Source organism: Bos grunniens, chromosome 14, assembly GCF_055505025.1.
Source record: "Bos grunniens cultivar Pamir isolate PY7600 chromosome 14, Bosgru_T2T1.0, whole genome shotgun sequence".
In the NCBI taxonomy this organism is placed as follows: domain Eukaryota; kingdom Metazoa; phylum Chordata; class Mammalia; order Artiodactyla; family Bovidae; genus Bos; species Bos grunniens.
Window position 1 is genome coordinate 25764334 of NC_141178.1, and position 21754 is coordinate 25786087.

The 21754-nt window shown below is 38.4% G+C and overlaps 1 protein-coding gene and 1 long non-coding RNA gene across 5 annotated transcripts in view; one reads left to right on the forward strand and one right to left on the reverse strand.

Moving 5' to 3' along the window:
• The window catches only part of LOC147359208 (uncharacterized), a 103098-nt gene that overhangs the window by 70509 nt on the left and 10835 nt on the right, over positions 1-21754 (forward strand). The gene's annotated exons all lie outside the window — the stretch shown is intronic.
• The window catches only part of RSPO2 (R-spondin 2), a 176616-nt gene continuing 160145 nt past the window's right edge, over positions 5284-21754 (reverse strand). For all 4 annotated transcript variants that reach the window (XM_086336313.1, XM_086336308.1, XM_086336305.1 and 1 more), the window contains one exon: positions 5284-7190. In XM_086336313.1, coding sequence (XP_086192439.1) covers positions 7075-7190 — 116 coding nt within the window. In that variant the 3' untranslated portion in view covers positions 5284-7074. The remainder of the gene's footprint in view (positions 7191-21754) is intronic.

A 21754-nucleotide genomic window follows, 5' to 3' on the forward strand; every position in this document is an offset into this window, starting at 1 on the left:
ATTCTTTTTAATGGCTGAGTAATACTCCATTGTGTATATGTACCACAGCTTTCTTATCCATTCATCTGCTGATGGGCATCTAGGTTGCTTCCATGTCCTGGCTATTATAAACAGTGCTGTGATGAACATTGGGGTACACGTGTCTCTTTCAATTCCGGTTTCCTCGGTGTGTATGCCCAGCAGTGGGATTGCTGGGTCATATGGCAGTTCTATTCCCAGTTTTTCAAGGAATCTCCACACTGTTCTCCATAGTGGCTGTACTAGTTTGCATTCCCACCAACAGTGTTAGAGGGTTCCCTTTTCTCCACACGCTCTCCAGCATTTATTGTTCATAGATTTTTGGATAGCAGCCATTCTGACCTGTGGTACCTCATTGTGGTTTTTATTTGCATTTCTCTGATAATGAGTGATGTTGAGCATCTTCTCATGTGTTTGTTAGCCATCTGTATGTCTTCTTTGGGGAAATGTCTATTTAGTTCTTTGGCCCATATTTTGATTGGGTCATTTATTTTCCTGGAATCAAGCTTTAGGAATTGTATATTTTTATATTGTATATTTATATTATAAAAATAACTGTATATTTTTGAGATTAATTTTTGTCAGTTGCTTTGTTTGCTATTGTTTTCTCCCATTCTGAAGGCTGTCTTTTCACTTTGCTTATAGTTTCCCTCATTGTGCAAAAGCTTTTAAGTTTAATTAGGTCCCATTTGTGTATTTTTGCTTTTATTTCCTTTACTCTGGGAGGTGGGTCATAGAGGATCCTGCTATGATTTATGTCTGAGAGTGTTTTGCCTATGTTTTCCTCTAGGAGTTTTATAGTTTCTGGTCTTATGTTTAGATCTTTAATCCATTTTGAGTTTATTTTGGTGTATGGTGTTAGAAAGTGTTCTAGTTTCATTCATTTACAAGTGGTTGACCAGTTTTCCCAGCACCACTTGTTAAAGAGATGGTCTTTTCTCCATCGTATATTCTTGCCTCCTTTGTCAAAGATCAGGTGTCCATAGGTGCATAGATTTATCGCTGGACTTTCTATTTTGTTCCATTGATCTATATTGCTGTCTTAGTGCCAGTACCATACTGTCATGATGACTGTAGCTTTGTAGTAGAGCCTGAAGTCAGGTAGGTTGATTCCTCCTGTTCCATTCTTCTTTCTCAAGATTGCTTTGGCTATTCGAGATTTTTTGTATTTCCATACAAATTGTGAAATTATTTGTTCTAGTTCTATGAAAAATACCATTGGTAGCTTGATAGGGATTGCATTGAATCTATAGATTGCTTTGGGTAGTATACTCATTTTCACTATATTGATTCTTCCAATCCATGAACATGGCATATTTCTCCATCTATTTGTGTCCTCTTTGATTTCTTTCATCAGTGTTTTATAGTTTTCTATATATGTCTTTTGTTTCTTTAGGTCGATATATTCTTAAGTATTATATTCTTTTCATTGCAATGGTGAATGGAATTGTTTCCTTAATTTCTCTGTTTTCTCATTGTTAGTGTATAGGAATGCACAGGTTTTCTGTGTGTTAATTTTATATCCAGCAACTTTACTACATTCATTGATTAGCTCTAGTAATTTTCTGGTAGAGTCTTTAGGGTTTTCTATGTAGAGGATCATGTCATCTGCAAACAGTGAGAGTTTTACTTCTTCTTTTCCAATCTGGATTCCTTTTATTTCTTTTTCTGCTCTGATTGCTGTGGTCAAAACTTCCAAAACTATGTTGAATAGTTGTGGTGAGAGTGGGCACCCTTGTCTTGTTCCTGACTTTTGGAGAAATGCTTTCATTTTTTTTTTATTATTTTATTTTTAAACTTTACATAATTGTATTAGTTTTGCCAAATATCTAAATGAATCCACCACAGGTATGCATGTGTTCCCCATCCTGAGCCCTCCTCCCTCCTCCCTCCCCATACCATCCCTCTGGGTCGTCCCAGTGCACTAGCCCCAAGCATCCAGTATCGTGCATCGAACCTGGACTGGCATCTCGTTTCATACATGATATTTTACATGTTTCAATGCCATTCTCCCAATGGCATTGAATCTTCCCACCCTCTCCCTCTCCCACAGAGTCCATAAGACTGTTCTATACATCAGTGTCTCTTTTGCTGTCTCGATCACAGGGTTATTGTTATCATCTTTCTAAATGCTTTCAATTTTTCACCATTGAGGGTAATGTTTGCTGTGGGTTTGTCATATATAGCTTTTATTATGTTGAGGTATGTTCCTTCTATTCATGCTTTCTGGAGAGTTTTTATCATAAATGGAAGTTAAATTTTGTCAAAGGCTTTTTCTGCATCTATTGAGATAATCATATGGTTTTTATTTTTCAATTTGTTAATGTGGTATATTACACTGATTGATTTGTGGATATTAAAGAATCCTTGCATTCCTGGGATAAAGCCCACTTGGTCATGATGTATAATCTTTTTAATATGTTGTTGGATTCTGTTTACTAGAATTTTGTTAAGGATTTTTGCATCTATGTTCATCAGTGATATTGGCCTGTAGTTTTCTTTTTTGGTGGCATCTTTGTCTGGTTTTGGTATTAGGGTGATGGTGGCCTCATAGAATGAGTGTGGAAGTTTACCTTCTTATGCAATTTTCTGGAAGAGTTTGAGTAAGATAAGTGTTAGCTCTTCTCTAAATTTTTGGTAGAATTCAGCTGTGAAGCCGTCTGGTCCTGGGCTTTTGTTTGCTGAAAGATTTCTGATTACAATTTCAATGTCCGTGCTTGTGATGGGTCTGTTAAGATCTTCTATTTCTTCCTGGTTCAGTTTTGGAAAGTTATACTTTTCTAAGAATTTGTCCATTTCTTCCAAGTTGTCCATTTTTTGGGCATATAGTTGCTGATAGTAGTCTCTTATGATCCTTTGTATTTCTGTGTTGTCTGTTGTGATTTCTCCATTTTCATTTCTAATTTTGTTGATTTGATTCTTCTTCCCCCCCCCCCTTTTTTTAATGAGTCTGGCTAATGCTTTGTCAATTTTATTTTTCTCAAAGAACCAGCTTTTAGCTTTGTTGATTTTTGCTATGGTCTCTCTTGTTTCTTTTGCATTTATTTCTGCCCTAATTTTTAAGATTTTTTTCCTTCTACTTTCCCTGGGGTTCTTCATTTCTTCCTTTTCTAGTTGCTTTAGGTGTAGAGTTAGGTTATTTATTTGACTTTTTTCTTGTTTCTTGAGGTAAGCCTGTATTGCTATGAACCTTCCCCTTAGCACTGCTTTTATAGTGTCCCGTAGGTTTTGGGTTGTTGTGTTTTCATTTTCATTTGTTTCTATGCATATTCCGATTTCTTTTTTGATTTCTTCTATGATTTGTTGGTTATTCAGAAGCATGTTGTTTAGCCTCCATATGTTGGAATTTTTAATAGTTTTTTTCCTGTAATTGAGATCTAATCTTACTACATTGTGGTCAGAAAAGATGATTGGAATGATTTCAATTTTTTTGAATTTACCAAGGCTAGATTTATGGCCCAGGATGTGATCTACCCTGGAGAAGGTTCCGTGTGCACTTGAGAAAAGGTGAAATTCATTGTTTTGGGGTGAAATGTCCTATAGATATCAATTAGGTCTAGCTGGTCCATTATGTCATTTAAAATTTGTGTTTCCTTGTTAATTTTCTGTTTAGTTGATCTATCCATAGGTATGAGTGGGGTATTAAAGTCTCCCACTGTTATTGCGTTATTGTTAATTTCCCCTTTCATACTTGTTAGCATTTTCCTTACATATTGTGGTGCTATGTTGGGTGCATATATATTTATAATGATCCATGTGTCTGTTTTTGTGCCAGTACTGTACTGGATTTAATTAGTAGCTTTGTCGTATATAGTCTGAAGTCAGAATGGGATTCCTCCAGCTCTGTTCTTCTTTCTCAGGATTTTTTTGCCTATTTACAGTCTCTTGTGTGCCATGAAAATCTTAAAAATCGTCCTAGTTTTTGTAAAAAATACCATTGCTATTTTGATAGGGATTGGAAAGGAAGAAGTAAACTGTTACTCTTTGCAGATGACATAAGAGTATACATAGAAAAATCCCAAAGATGCCACCAAAAAACTATTAGCGCCCAAAGAATTCAATAAAGTTGCAGGATCCAAAATTAATGTACAGAAATATACTGCATTTTATACACTAACAATGAACTACCAGAAAGAGAAGTTAACCTCCAATTTAAAGTAAATTAAAAAACACAAAACAAAACAGAAGTTAAGTGAACAATCTCATTTACCATCACATCAAAAAGAATAAAATATAAAGGAATAAACCTACCCAAGGAGGCAAAGACCCATAATCAGAAAATTATAAGACACTGATGAAAGAAATTGAAGACAACATAAGCCGATGGAAAGGTAGTTTTCTTGGATTGAAAGAAAAATGGCCATACTACTGAAGGCAACCTACAATGCAGTGCAATCCCTATCAAAATACCACTCAAGCTTCTTAACTGAGAAAGTTGTAGTTCCGTATTTTACTTCTACAGATGCTAAGATACCTGAAAATACTAAGAAAAGCAGTTTCACATGTTCTATTTATATACACTGTATGAAGTATAGGAATGGTACAGCCACTTGTGGAAAACCACCAGATGTTCTTTGTATAATTACCCTGAAGCTGTGCACTACCCTGTAGTCAGTCAGTCAGTCTCTCTCTCTCTCTCATGAGTGCATGCACGCAGTTTGCTTATAACTAGAGGTTTAAAAATCAAGTAGCTTTAATCAATTCCTATAAAAGTTTGAGCAAAGAATATCCAGACATCAAAAATAGTTTGAAGGGAATGGATATTTTCATAAATATATTCTATTTTGTTGATAAGGAAGATAATTTGGGGAATAAATAGCCAAGGACACATGTAATAAGAGTAGCAGGTAACTTGTGTATTGCTCAGTCTGCACCATGCTGTACTGACCATACCTTACACAGTTTACCTTAAGACACAACCTTACACAGTAGGTAATACCATTACCTCCTTTTTACAGACGACAAAACTGAGACCTAGGAGGACAGTTTGCTCCAGGTTACTTCAGAGTCCAAATGAGACCTCAGGCAGTGTGGCTTTAAAATGCCCACTCTTAATCACTCTGCATGCATGCCAAGTCTCTTCAGTCATGTCCAACTCCATTGCTGCAATGCAATTTATAGCTAAACTAATCTCCTTGATATACTTACAAACACAGGTTTTAAAAAGTTGCTTCTTTTTAAAGACCACTATTTGGGGCTACAGTTGCTAAAATATTGCTTTTCCCCCTAAATGTATCTCTAAAGAAAAGAATATCTCCACAAAAATAATTTTGAATTTTTTTAATGCACAAAAAGAACATCCCAGAAACAGAACAAGTATTGATTTATTAACAATGAAGCACTATATAAAGAAGCCCCCTCCCCACTTAGTAAATAGGAATATAGTCTAAATAGATGTGAAAGGAGGTGGACACTTTAGGATTAAATGCAAACCCTAAAGTTGTATACAACATTCATATATGGCTTATCTCATAGCAATATTATTTTCATAATGATGTACATGACATTTATACTTATTGGTAAGATGCTTTTGACTCAAAAGTTAAACAAAAATGCAAAGAGGTAGTTTAGCCAATGCAAGGTGAGAAAAAAAGGCTTTTACCTTGCTTTATTTTTTCCCTCAAAAAAATCTTCCACCATTCCTTTTGGTTCTAATTTTCTTCTGGATCATCCAAGAAGATAATAATGCTTCTGGAAGAAGCATCATTATCAAAACCCTCTAAGAACTGATACCCCCTAGTGGACAATGGTGTTTTTGGAAACCACTACTCTGAAAGTCACCTGGGAAGTCTCCACAGGGTTCCTCTCTCAGTCTTGAATCAGAAATTCTGGCTTAATGGGGCCCTGTTAAGATCTGACCAGTAATTGTAGGAATTCATCGTGTTTTCTCCTCCAATTCCATGCATGGTCTCATGAGGTGGTCACTTCTACACGGACCCAAGAATATTGGTAGGTGCTCTGTCATTGCAAGTCAGGAACTGCTTTAAATAAAAACTATACATATTGAAGTCTGAAAGTAAAAATTTGAAAAATTCTCTAGCTGGCCTGTGAAACTGCATAGTAGTCGTATAAGTACTGCATGTAATTGCTCATGGAGTTGTGTTTCATAAAGTCATCACATCTTAGACTCAAAGGCAGTTTTTGGCTTCTGACCTCCAGATGCCTCATGCTTTAGCTATGGTGAGGAGTGGGGAAGGTCTATTGATATTCAAATTCTCTGACAAGGGTCATTTGATCCTATGTACAAACTAGCTTATCCTATCTTTACAATGAGAAATAAGCCCACAAAGAGAAGTTTCAAGGGGCAGCAAAACATTCATCAATTCGCAAAACTAGAACAGTCATTTACGGGACGATGGTTAGGAACCACTAGAAACGGGAGACATAACATTAATTGGGTATGACTTGTTACACAGAAAAAAGCATAAATATACAGTAAATAAGAGGTTTATATGCAGCCCCAGCAGGGTATGTACACATCCGAGCTGCTGTGAAACTGAGCAGGAATTCCTGCCGCTAAGAGCAGTCTCTGGACACAACAGTTGGAAGGTAACAGATGCCGAGAACAACGTGTGGTAACACTAGGCAGATATCCACATACACTGATCCTTGAAAATACACAGCGTGGGAAACACAGGTCACAAGTGAAACAGCACTTTGCCTGCCAAGGGTCGTCCTTCCATAAATATGCACAAGTCAGTTCTCCAGTTGGGGGGTGGGGGGTCGCAGCCTTGCACCTCCGGGAGGGCAGCCCCTCCGCCTCGGGGCACACAGGGAACCCAGTCACATGCTCTGCACTCACTCCTGCTGCCTTGGCTGCAGGTCGCAATCGCCCACCTTCACAGTCTCCCGATGCAAATCAAAGCATAAATAACACAGAGCCCACGCTTGTGGCTCCTCCTTTCACAAGGTTACTGGAAACAGCTACTGGTCAGAGCAGCACAAATGCCACCATGTCCGGGAGTGGAGAGTAGCTGTGTGCACTTTTGCAAAAAACACCACCCCCTGCCCTCCACCCAAAACAAAACAAAACCTCCACCCTCCGTGTCTTTTATTTTACTGGTTAGCTCTGTCTGTAGCTAGGAAGACGCTGTGTTGCTCCTGGGCTCTTTCTATCAGCTTCCTCTTCTTTTTCTTGTTTTTTTTCTCCTTTGCTTTTGGAGTTCTCTTCCCTACAATAACCGGAAGAGAAAGAAATGAAGACATGTCAGAAAAGGCTCTTGCTCTCGGAAAGAAAACACAAAACATTAAGAATTTTACACAAAGCCCATCTGGAAAACATCACCTATGGAAAAAGCAGCCTCAAAGAGAAAATTGTTCACATTAATTTTGACGGAATAATAATAATTTACTAAATTGGATATGCTGTCTCAGAGACTGATCTTCCTGTTACAGGGAACTGGCATATTTAAAAACCTCCCAGCGGCCTGATCAGTCTTGCAAATATCATTCTGCCACAAAAATTCCATTTATCCCCTCCTCCTTTTAACAATGCTGCCCTGTACTAGACATCTTTACATATTTCTACTGCTCCACATGTCAGTGGGTCAAAAGAAAATAAGCATTTATCTACAGTAAATATACCAGAAGTTTCAAACGCCCCTCTCCCTGCCCCAAGGGAGAAAAAAATGTCTAGCTTTTAACATTATTCCCTCAGTGTTCTCCAAAGGCCAATATTTGAAATGACATATGTGGAATACCTCTTTATTTTCTATAAAAATTCATGAGGACATCATTTATTATGTGGTTTATGGCTTTTTATATAAATCCTCCTAACCAAGGTATTCTTACTGAGAGCAAGAAAAATGCTTGTTTCTGAGGAACTAGCAGGGGTGTGTCTTACTACCAAAAAACAATCACACCCCGTTATTCCTGTTTCTCCTCTTCACCTTAGCCACTAGGAAGCCCAGACCACAGCTAAATAGTTGAAGTTTTCCTCCATCAGGAGTTTGAGGATGCAGTTTTCCCTTGGTCTCTACTGTATTTGACTTCTTCCACTTTGTGGTTACCATTTCCAGTCTTTATAAGGTCTCAACATTTCTTTGCAAGTATGTCTACATAGAACTGTGAGAAAAAAGAATAAGGAACATAGATGTTTGCTTTAAGTCCTTTGCCCTCTTTGGGTTCTAAGCACATAGGAATCATGGGACTTTTAGAACAGGAAAGAGCTTGAAAGTTCATCTGCACTTGTAGTTTGGTACTGTACACCTTCAGTACAGGAAGGTTCTTCCTCACAGAGTGAAAAGAATCCTCCTGTCAGCTCTTTTTCCTCTTCTACCTGTCCCTACTTCAGATTTTATCATGTAGTTGCACAAAACATAAGCTTCTCTTCCTGTGAGGTATAGCTATTCGGTACCACAAATAGAACATTCCATTCTAATCCATGATCTCCATCCTTCCTACATCTAAGAAATCCAATATTCCTGAGATCCTTTTATTACATAGACATAGCTGGTCAGCTTTTCAATCCAGACAGTGGAGAAGGTGGCTGATGACATGACATGGAAAATAAACAGACCAGAGGTTAGGATGATAGATACGTGCTGTAGGAAACTAGAGTCCTCCAAGATTAAAGGAGGTCATGGGACTTTTAAGTGAGGAAGGTGGTTCTCATTTCTCCTCTTTCTGATCAGAAATGGTCTGTTTTGTTTGAGAATGGAAAATAGTCTCACTCATGAGATGCTGGCACCTGGTAGGCACATAGTTGGTATTCAATAAGTACAACTTTGCTGAGTTAAACTTTTTATCACGAGAACAAAGATAGGATGTTATGGTAAAATAGTAAGAGTATAAGGGTACCCTCATATTAAATTATAAATGTCCTTGAAGTTAACTTCTGGTTCTCATTAAATTCTGGCATTAATGTTATAATGGCATTTTGTCATCTTTAAATGTAGTTAATCCTACCCAATGAAACTTTAGTGGAAGGCTTCATTAATCAAAGAAACTGTAAAGTTACAACTATTTAGTAACACTGTATCTAATGAAGAGACACACCTAATGAGGGCAGAGAAATACTTAACATAAAATAGCATATTTTAAAAGACGCTCCACTTATAAAGTTTTATGAAGGTTTTCTTAGTTCTATGTTCTCTCTCTAAAATATTTTGTTAAAAAAAATTCACTGTTGACTACCATTTAAAAATTCAGTCCATTTCTGTTTCATTTATTTAAAGGCTGGAATTTCTTTTAGAATCAAAACAAAATTAAATGAAAAAATATTTATGCAAACATTCCTAGATTTTAAAATTTGTTAAGATATATGCTGAATATACATTAAAGAAAACTTCACAATCACCATTTCAATTCTTCATATAAATTATGTAGTTGAATGATAAATGTTCCCTACTTTCACTAACAGCGAATCCACGCTTAATGACTGAAAAGAGAAGGTTAGTTTCATGTCACTTACCTAATGTATTATTGTGATGTAACTGTAAGTGCCAAGTGGTTTTTGTGTTTGCTGGCTGATGGAACGCTGTGTGGTAGGGAAGTTATTCAGTATCTGCATAAGGCAGTTCATATTGTGGCAGAAAATTCAGAAATGCTTCTGAACACTTAGTTTTTATGATTGTATGATTATCCCACTGGTAATAAGTTATATGGTACTGGTTCCAACTAGAGATGTTTTGGGAGATTTTATTACAACCCTAAAATTTGCCTTAGATCTCTCTCTTAAATGACATCTCTGTGCTATTGGTTCATTGCTTGGTTTTGTTTTTGGTCAGCCCTATTTCTCATGTCAGAGAAGGCAATGGCACCCCACTCCAGTACTCTTGCCTGGAAAATCCCATGGATGGAGGAGCCTGGTGGGCTGCAGTCCATGGGGTCGCTAAAGTCAGACATGACTGAGCGACTTCACTTTCACGCACTGGAGAAGGAAATGGCAGCACACTCCAGTGTTCTTGCCTGGAGAATCCCAGGGACGGGAGAGCCTGGTGGCTACCGTCTATGGGGTTGCACAGAGTCGGACACGAATGAAGTGACTTAGCAGTAGCATCATTTCTCATGTAGGATATATTGCAAACGCCAAAGGCTTAAAGCTGGTTAGCCAAGATTTGACCATGCTGCTGCTGTTAAGTAGCTTCAGTCATGTCCGACTCTGTGCGACCTCCATAGACAGCAGCCTACCAGGCTCCCCTGTCCCTGGGATTCTCCAGGCAAGAACACTGGAGTGGGTTGCCATTTCCTTCTCCAGTGCATGAAAGTGAAAAGTGAAAGTGAAGTTGCTCAGTCATGTCCGACTCTTAGTGACCCCATGGACTGCAGCCTACCAGGCTCCTCCGCCCATGGGATTTTCCAGGCAAGAGTACTGGAGTGGGGTGCCATTGCCTTCTCCAGATTTGACCATGGACAGTACTAAATGAACTGAAAACATTTTGTGGTCCATAGTAGGTTGTTTTGACTTTAAGCCAACTCTGAGTAATAAACTATTAAAACATAACCTACCATAAAGTATGAAAGGGGTCTTGCACACATTTTCTGAACTCTACTAAGATTTTCAGATATAAAGAATTGGGAAGATTAAACCTAATAAAATATATATATTTGAAGGTAAGTTATATTGGACACGTGAGCTTGTTAATTCATTTCCACTTAAGTTCACAGTCAACATCTGTGACTATGAAATTAGACTCAGAGAATGACTTCTGTACCTTCAGGTTATTTCACATTACCAAGCACTTTCACCCTGAGCATTTAAGGGCAAATATGATGCCAGTCACCCAAAGAGTAACTCAACTCATGAACCTAACTTTCTTAGTTCACAAGAGAAAATGTTCTGCCCAAGATGAGCAGAAAAGGTTTGAGTTTTATGAGGAGATTGTCAGTCTTCAGGTATGTTCAACTCCAGTGAAAAATTCTACATATCCTGGGTACTTGAGAGTGGCCTTAAGTCACTATTAGAAGAATCTCTTCAAGATCAGGCAGAATTTGATCTACAGAGCAAATATTAACAGCCCTGTTATATAAATGCAAGAAGATGACTGGCCCAGATATTACAATTTTTAAGGAAAACATTGCATTTCATAGAGAAAGGCCCCTCTGAAAGGAAAGAAACCCAGTAGGTAGGCAGTCTTGTAACTGAGTTGTCTAGTAACACATTATGGCTGTGACTTTCAGTTTCTACATTTATAAAATGAAGATACTACAATCATCTTTCCCCTCGAAGCTTATAAGGCATTATGTAAAAAGGTGTTCCTAGGATGAAAAGCTGTGTAAAATACCATGAGCGAGACATGATTATCATCAAAATGAACAAAGTTAGAATGATACTATCAAAGCTACACTAACCAACATAATGACACTGACTTGCACACATGTGGAAATGGTCCAACAGGATAACCTATCAACTCTTCTACAGAAAAAAGTGAACAGTCCCTTATGGAAATACTCGTAACATCTAGCTGTAGATTGCTGCTATTAGAATCAGAAATAGGATAGATTATTTTGAACCAAGGTATCAGTCAGAATCACAAATTACATGAAGCTGTGAAAATACCAGCTCCACTGCCAATCAAACATGAATTTCATTCTTTCATAAGCTCCCTAATTCAAGGAAGGTCTTCAAATGATTTTTCCTCTTACTAGATTTAGTTAAGAGTCTTTTCATCATTGGAACAATGGTTCTTGTACATACATCATAACATACAAAGGCTGTCTAGGGTTTGCATCTTGATCACTAAGTGCTTTGAGAAAGATTTCCTTATGGTAAATACAATACAAAAAAATTGAAAAATAAATTCAGTAGCTGTGACTATGGAAAAAGATAAAAGCTTCTCTCTGTAGACACACATGTACACACACAACAGGGCAAAGTAAGCCACATCATGCAAATAAAATTGACCATAATTACCATTGTTATAGCCACAACTATGATGAAGAGGCTAATCACCTGAAACCAGTACCAATTTTTACTAAATTTTAATGATAAGTCTGTGATGTTGACTGGAACCTGGGCTTCACTGTATTTATGAAATTCACTATGGGGACTTGGGAGTCACCTCCAGTGATCCTTCAAAGCAGCTGAAACAGGACTAGAAGTCTATAACTACTGACTCAATGAATCTTAGACTTCAGATGGGGTGCTGGATGCATAACATAAGGTTGCTTCAACATCTAAAGCCACAAGGACTGAGATATAGACAACAAACAGAAACTGGGTTATTTCTCTTTTTTTGTATGAGCAACTTTAGTTTGCCCAATAGCAAACTAAAGAAACTGAGATTTATTTATTTAAGAGTGATTGATAATTCTCTGGAAAAGTGCCAGCTGCTTCCTGAAATACTTTGAAAGCTAAAAATAAACAGACAAAAGACAAATATAATTCATAAAGGAAGTAAAATAGCTATTAAGTATATTTCAAGAATCAAATCTCATAATTAAAACCTCCAACTAGGATGAGTTGTCACCGGAAAAATTCTTAAAATATGTAAAAGCTAGTGAGACTGTGATAAGATAGGCATCAGGATGCATTATGAGAATATAAAATTGATACAGCCTTTTTGAAAAGCCATCTGGCAATGTGTCAAAAACATTAAAAATATTCTTAACTTTTGACTTAGATCTAGAAATCTATCTTAGGAAAGTGACCTAAAGTTGGACACATAAGATATTTACACGTAAGAGATGTTTACTATTATTCTAGAAAAATTGCAAATTACCTAAATGTCCTACTATAATTTTTCATGACTTCTTTTTTTATGATTACAGAAATAATAGTTTGTTTTCAGCTATGAATTGAAGTTTTTTGTATTTTAAGGCCATGACAAATTTATTCCTAGGAGTACTACTATAACTTGTCCCTAAAACTTATCATAATGAGTACAAGGAAAAGCTGTCATTCAAAAGCATTCATACTGTGGTGGTAAGCATGTTCCTCAGTAGGGGCATCAGTCACAAAAGTATCTAAGCTGTGAAACCTTAAGAACTACTACCTAAATATTTTAGACATTAAGCTCACAAAGCTTCTTTTATCTAGAAAGGAGTCCAAAGAGGCAAATATGATGAACATGACTGGGACCTACCCCTCTATATTCTACACAGCCCAAGATAAAAATCTTACCACTGTTCACAATGGTTCAGAACAACATAGTGATGGTTATGTATTTACATCATCTGGAAAGCCAGAGAGAGTGAGCTAGAATGAGTAAAGGAGATGAGTCTATTTGGTTCCTTGATAACAGTAGTACAAAGTTCATTAATTGTATTTTTATCTGGTTTTTCAAAAATATAGTTAAAATAAAATTTTAAAAAATAAATAGGGAAGGCGCCAAGATGGCGGAGGAGTAGGACGGGGAAAACACTTTCTCCCCCACAAATTCATCAAAAGAGCATTTAAACGTCGAGTAAATTCCACAAAACAACTTCTGAATGCCGGCAGAGGACATCAGGCACCCAGAAAAGCAACCCAACTCCTCGAAAGGAGGTAGGAAAAAATATTAAAGACAATAAAAGAGACAAAAGAGGGAGGGACGGAGTTCCGTCCCGGGAAGGGAGTCTTAAAAAGAGAGAAGTTTCCAAACACCAGGAAACCTTCTCACTGCCGAATCCGTGCCGAGCTTTGGAAGCACAGAGGACAACATAACAGGGAGAAAAAATAAATAAACAATTAAAACTCGCAGATTGCGAGCCCTACGGTAACTCCTCCAGCGGAGAAGCAGCGCAGACGCCTGCATCCGCCATTAGCAAGCGGGGGCTGGGCAGGGAGGCGCGGCGCGGGCTGCATCGCTGAGAGTAAGAATCTGGCCTGAATACCCTGAGCGCTATCTGAGCGAAATAATTTGGGCTAGCAAACCAGACTGTGGGATATCTACCATGCGAAAAGCCAGCCCTAACCTAAGACACCGCCAGCCCGCGCACGGAACAAAGGACTAAACAGAGGTAGCCGGCTGCAAACCTTCCCCCTCCGGTGACAGGCAGCCAGAGCCGGAAGGGGGCAATCGCAGCCCCAGAGAGACATTATCTATAAAACTGTAAGCAGGCTTCTTTGCTAACTAAAACTTATTGGGGGTCTGGACGGTCAACATCTGCCTGAGAAGGTGCGCCGGTTTTACACCCAGATAACCAAGTGGCGGGGAGGCGATAAGTCGCAGCATTGGCGCTCGCCAAACACCTCATCACCTGAGCTGCTCGGACCTGGGAAGAGCACAAAACGCAGCCCCAACTGAGTCTGCGCCTCTGAGGACTACCCGAGTGCCTGAACCTGAGCGGCTTGGACCTGGGAGGTGCATGCAACCCAGGGCCAGCCTCGGATTGTTCCCGGTGGAACAACCTAGAGCCCGAGCAGTGTGGGCAGGGAGGCTACACGCGCCGTGAGCGGGGGCAGACCCAGTGTAGCTGAGGCACTGCGAGCGCACGCCAGTGTCATTTGTTTGCAGCATCCCTCCCTCCCTCCCCATAGCGCGACTGAACAAAGAGAAGAAATACAGCTCCACCCACCAGAACACCGACACAAGCTTCCCTAACCAGGAAACCTTGACAAGCCACCTCTACATACCCACACACAGCGAGGAAACGCCACAATAAAGAGAACTCCACAAACTGCCAGAATACAAAAAGGACTCCCAAACTCAGCAATTTAAACAAGATGAAGAGACAGAGGAATACCCAGCAGATAAAGGAACAGGATAAATGCCCACCAAACCAAACAAAAGAGGAAGAGATAGGGAATCTACCTGATAAAGAATTCCAAATAATGATAGTGAAATTGATCCAAAATCTTGAAATTAAAATGGAATCACAGATAAATAGCCTGGAGACAAGGATTGAGAAGATGCAAGAAAGGTTTAACAAGGACCTAGAAGAAATAAAAAAGAGTCAATATATAATGAATAATGCAATAAATGAAATTAAAAACACTCTGGAGGCAACAAATACTAGAATAACAGAGGCAGAAGATAGGATTAGTGAATTAGAAGATAGAATGGTAGAAATAAATGAATCAGAGAGGATAAAAGAAAAACGAATTAAAAGAAATGAGGACAATCTCAGAGACCTCCAGGACAATATTAAACGCTACAACATTCGAATCATAGGGGTTCCAGACGAAGAAGACAAAAAGAAAGACCATGAGAAAATACTTGAGGAGATAATAGTTGAAAACTTCCCTAAAATGGGGAAGGAAATAATCACCCAAGTCCAAGAAACCCAGAGAGTCCCAAACAGGATAAACCCAAGGAGAAACACCCCAAGACACATATTAATCAAATTAACAAAGATCAAACACAAAGAACAAATATTAAAAGCAGCAAGGGAAAAACAACAAATAACACACAAGGGAATTCCCATAAGGATAACAGCTGATCTTTCAATAGAAACTCTTCAAGCCAGGAGGGAATGGCAAGACATACTTAAAATGATGAAAGAAAATAACCTACAGCCCAGATTATTGTACCCAGCAAGGATCTCATTCAAGTATGAAGGAGAAATCAAAAGCTTTTCAGACAAGCAAAAGCTGAGAGAATTCTGCACCACCAAACCAGCTCTCCAACAAATACTAAAGGATATTCTCTAGACAGGAAACACAAAAATGGTGTATAAACTCGAACCCAAAACAATAAAGTAAATGGCAACAGGATCATACTTATTAGTAATTACCCTAAACGTAAATGGGTTGAATGCCCCAACCAAAAGACAAAGACTGGCTGAATGGATACAAAAACAAGACCCTTATATATGTTGTCTACAAGAGACCCACCTCAAAACAGGGGACACATACAGACTGAAAGTGAAGGGCTGGAAAAAGATTTTCCATGCAAAGTGGGACCAAAAGAAAGCAGGAGTCACAATACTCGTATCAGATAAATTAGACTTTAAAACAAAGGCTGTGAAAAGAGACAAAGAAGGTCACTACATAATGATCAAAGGATCAATCCAAGAAGAAGATATAACAATTATAAATATATATCCATCCAACATGGGAGCACCGCAGTATGTAAGACAAATCCTAACAAGTATGAAAGGAGAAATTAACAATAACACAATAATAGTGGGAGACTTTAATACCCCACTCACAGTTATGGATAGATCAACTAAACAGAAAATTAACAAGGAAAAAAAAAAAAACATGTATCTATAAAGTTCACTAAAGCAAAGTACAGTAAAATGAGGTATGGCAATAAAAGGCGTTAAATTTATCAAATAAAAATAAAAATAAAAAAATAAAAATTAAAAAAAAAAAAAAATCATAAAGATGCTCCCTGGAAACAATACAAGAGCAAGAGCAAAGTGAGAATTTCAACAAAGAAATAGAAATATAAGAAAATACCAAACAGAAACTAGGAAGCTGAAGAGTACAATAACTAACTTGAAAATTTTACTACAGGGATTCAAGAGCAAACAGGAAGATCAGTGCCCACAGTCACAAGCAAAGTTCGAACTTGAACCCAGCTCTTCTGACCTTAAACCTAAGGCACATCCCACTCTAGTACAATGTTAGCCACAGGACGAATGACCTTCTCTACCGCCCCACGGGCTTCCCAGGTGGCGCTAACGGTAAAGAATTCGCCTTCAGTGCAGGAGATGCAAGAGACTAGAGTTCCATCCCTGGGTCAAGAAGATCCCCTAGAGAAGGAAATGGCAACCCACTCCAATATTCTTCCCTGGAAAATTCCATAGGCAGAGGAACCTGGCAGGCTACAGAAAAAAATAAATAAATAAAATAAAATAAAATAAAATATATTCTATTCCCTATGAGCTAAAAAAGGACAAGATAATGACAATTTCTTCTATTTTTTGGTTATGAACTCAAACAGATGATAAGTTAGATAAATAAACTATATTCATTTTAATAGCAAAAAAATAAATAAATAAATAAATAAAATTCAGTGAATTCACTAAAGAAAAAAAAATAAACATTTCACAGAGAGACTGTTGTCTTTTTACAGGACTGGCAAATTGTTCAATAGTTGTTTGATGACTGTGATCAAATTTTCTTTGAGAAAATTTTAGGGACAATCCAATAAACGTCATGGTGTTGAAAAATAACCAGCCACCTACTAAGGAAACTTCACTAGACATCTTGAATTTCAAGTCATAATTTGAAACTTCCAAGTAGTCAGTTAGTCTTTTCATCTTTACGTAAAAAAAAAAAAAAAAAAAAAGAGCATGTGCTTTTAAAAATATACACACAATCTGGAGATAACTTACTAGTTATCTTGTTCATATTATAAGGCCATTGGTGGAGAGTGACAACCATCCAAAGTAAAGAATAACCAAGAAAATGGGTTTCTCTGAACATATAACATGAAAATGATTCAGAATTCAGAATACGTACTACCTATGCAGATTTATACTAACTTGTAAGCACTAATTCAATAAACCAATTCTGTGTATGTGTAGAATTTTACTGTTCTTTGTTGCAAAAAGACAATTACAAAATGGCTTCCTTTCTCTTTGAGGCCTCTCTACTCTTCTCAGAGACAATTTAGTAGGCATGAGGTCTGCTGCCTATTTCGCTGAAAGGGAAGTCCCATTTAGTTTAAAAGTCTTATTTCATTGTTCAAACTGATGAGCGTAGAAGAGAAAAAGTAATCCTGAGGATGACCTAAACCTTTATGAATTAAGTGTATTACCACTACGATATCCTGCACGTGGTGTTTCAAAATTTCCTCAGTGAGTAGCTCTGGATAAAATTATTGTGCTTCAGGTATAGGACACAACTTCTATGCCTGAGTCCTTATCAACTCATGTGAAGCAATCAAGATTACAGAAAAGTAACTTGAATAATATCTGAGTTTGTTCCATATAATATTGATCACTCCAGTTGATTTAAGTTCTTTGATATCTGGTACCTCAAACAGAAAAGGAAAATCAATTTAGACCAAGTTCCACAGAGTTTAAGATGAGTGAGAATAAACAGAGAGGTGGCTTCAAAAATATCTCAAGTTGTTTTCATAACTACTTTAGATTCACTGTAAGGACAAAGAGTTTCGGGGTAGTGAAGCCTGAAATATCCTGTCCAGAATTTCATTTGTGTGAAAAAACAAATATATAACTCTACCACAAGGGGGCAATAATTCACTTTTACTGTAAGAGTATCTCTGGTTTAAAATATATATACAGGGGAGTTTTTAGGCTCTCACTTCTTAAATACTTTCTTTTAACCGCAACTGAAGGTCTTTTTTTTTCTTTTTTTGGCTGGCAATGGTAAGCTCTGTAGTGGACAAAAGAATACATAGCAAGATCCAAATGCAGGGTGAGGAAAAATATAGTAATTACATTTCTATTAAAAAGATGTTTGAAGGTAAGGAGGCGAAGAAGAAAGAAAACAAGATGAAATCTGCTGAAATTATGCAAGCATGTATTTAGGAGGAAAAAGTATTATTCATAAACTCAGGTTTCCATTTTCTTCTGAGGAAAGTTACCATAAACTACCTGCAAACACCAGGTCTTTTCCTCTCACATCTCTTTATCTACGAGAATGGAACTGTAAATCTAAAAATGATCTTCATTAACTTCTGGTCCAGGAAATGCACGGAGATTTAATGTCAAGTACAAGAGCTGATCACTAGGTGATGATTCCTAACCAAGGCTTCTGCTGGCGTTGGCTTCCCAGCCTCAGTCAGTGGGCTGTGTTCAAAACAGTGGAGAGACAGCAAGTATGCCTGACATCACTACCCTCTGCTCTAGTCCAGCTCTGCTAAATGCTTTAGAAATGAAGCAGGCCAGGCACACAAAAACTCAAGTGACCTATCCAAGTTCCTACAGCTAATCAGCAGCAGAACTGGATTTGGAACCAGCTTTCAGTATTTCTCTCTCAATTCTACAGCTTTAAAAGTCCCTGGATAAGGACACAGCAATAGTTACTTTTCAAAAGACAGAAAAGCGTTAGACAACAACTAATATTGCTCTGACAGACTTCTAGGAGGAAAGTCCATGACCTCATCATAACTGAAAACCCTTTATGAACTGTTAAGTACAGCATACATGATAGCTTATCTGTAACCTAGACTTTCTGTAAATATACACTGCATAGATTCATTGCTTATTCTTTTCCATACCTTTTATCAAGATGCAACCTATGAAATTTCTTGAGGGGGTAAGTGGATTGGTGAACATTTCTGCTCTAGACTACCACTTTAAGCACTTCATGCACATTCTCATGTCATTGACCATCATCAAAAAATGTAAGAACCAAACCATTCTGCTAGGATGTACAACCATGCACCCTAAGTTTACTCAAAATAAGTAAAATGTGCAGAAAACCATCATGCTCATTTGCCACTCTTAAATTAAGTCAGAAAAACATCAACTTCTGCAGAGAAAATGATACTGATTTCACTTGATTAGGAGTGATGGGATAAGCAGAGAAGAATTTCAAGTTGCTCCAAAGCTGACTTCATACTGTAAGGGAAGGTACCTTTTAAGATAATTCTGTTTGAATAAGATGATTTAATCCCTTTGTCTTGATCTTGAATCGATAGCCATTAAGTAAATGAAAAAAGAAGTCCAAGAAATGATATTTAGGACTATCATCATATGGCAAGCATTTATTTAATTTGGATTCAACACAATTTGGAACTTGAAGACATACCTACAAGTAAAAAGAACGTAAGTAATGGTTTCTGTATGGTAGCCACATCAGAGCGTGGGTTATCCGTCTAGCCTATGGCAAACCTAGGTGTCAGGCCCGACATGAGGACAGTCAACATGGGGTGACATGAGGGGATGGGCGCTCCAGCCTCCATAAATGTGCCCCCTCCCCTGTGCCCTTGTAGAACTTTCAACGTCCCTCCCTAAAATATTTGCCACCTTTTGTTGCAATTTTATGTGTGCTTGTATTTCATGGCTACTAGTTTGTGAATAAGTACAAATAGCCACAATTTAATGCCAATATGTGTCACAGAGTACTGGTTAGAGACTTTCTAAAAATCAAGTTACAGATATTCACTCAAAGAGATCTCAACTGATATGGTAAGTTAGAGCAAAGATTTTAACACCGAATATGGTCAGGAGCCAAAACCATAGGGTCTCTGTTGTCCATCATCAAGTGAACTCTCTTGCTTTTTCTGGGCTCCACAGGGCTTTTGCCCTCAACTACAGCTTACACATGAACTATGAAGAGACCTCTGGCCCTGAAAAAAATCCCATGACCTTTTAGCTCACCTCCCCCTTACAACAGCCTCAATCTCTTTTGCCTGAATTGCATACTCCCAAGGGAAGAATTCAGTGTGCCTTGCTCCCCGCTGAGCTAAAACACACAGTCATGGATGCCTGGCCAGTCCACAGATAGGTCATTGCCAGGTCCAGCCTGGAGTGGCAGGGGAGTCCCATGACACTGGATGGGCCAGGCGTCTAGGACACATGGTTAAGGACATGGGTTTGGGGGTCAGGTAGTCATAGATTCAAACCAGAGCTCTGCCTCTCCAAAGCTAGTGATCTTGGATCAACTGATCAACTTTTTCTAAGGCTTAGTTTTCTCTTTTCTAAACTGATAATATCAATCATATCCACCTTGACATTGCTGTAGGGGTAAAGAAAATGTCAAGTTTCAGATACTCTACCTGGCAGTACATGATAAATCACTTCTAGCACCAGATGAGGTGCCTCACGTGTATTTTCTAATCCTTATGACAGCCTGCGAGGTAGGCATTATTTTCACTTTGCAGATGAGGAATGTCAATAACAGATATGCAGATATGCAGATGACACTCAGATATGAGACTCCAGTACTTTGGCCACCTCATGCGAAGAGTTGACTCATTGGAAAAGACTCTGATGCTGGGAGGGATTGGGGGCAGGAGGAGAAGGGGACAACAGAGGATGAGATGGCTGGATGGCATCACCGACTTGATGGACGTGATTTTGAGTGAACTCCAGGAGTTGGTGATGGACAGGGAGGCCTGGCGTGCTGCAATTCATGGGGTTGCAAAGAGTCAGACATGACTGAGCGACTTAACTGAACTGATGAGGAAATAGGTTTAGAGAAGTTAAGTAAATAGCTCAGAATCACACAGCTCGGCAGTGAGTCAAACCAACATCTGGCAGATTCTAAAACCTGTACTCTCTCCATTATACTCTTTGGATCCCTTGTGCCCAGCAAAATGTCTTTGATCTCATAATCATTTAAATGGCTGCTGAACAAACAAATTAATCAGTAAATACTAGACTGAAGAAAGGCATCAACCTCCCCACCCAGTCCCCCCACACATCAGGGTGCTTGTGGGCTGTATTAGCTCCCCAGTGGACCTGGCCTACAACCTCCATTTCTCATATTAATTATTCTCTGGGGTTAAAGGCCTTCAAAGTTTCCTGGGGTCAAGCAACACACTTAGCATTTTGAACTCAGTATCAACATTGCGCCCGTGGTAAAACTCAAGGGAAGACGACACAGGGATGTTTCTTTTTCAGCTGAGAGTTCCAAAAGCTAGATCATGAGCCAGAGACAGTAGAATCCTCCAGGGAGGTGTTTTCTTTTTTTTTTTTTTTTTAGTGTAGGTTCCCTAACCATACACTCACTTCTGAATGAAACATTCAGGAGGGAAAATCCAGAATTTTTGGCTAAGCTTCAGACATGATTCAGTGCAAAATCAAGATTATATACAAGTCTAGAACATAAAGCTATGCTGAAAAGGGTGTGGGCAGTAGAGAGAAAGAGCTTTGGAACAGCAGAGAGAAAGGAGAGCTAGTGTGTGGGTGCTCAGTTGCATCAGTCATGTCCGACTCTGCGACCCCATGGACTGTAGCCCACCAGGGTCCTCTGTTCATGGGATTCTCCAGGCAAGAATCCTAGAAT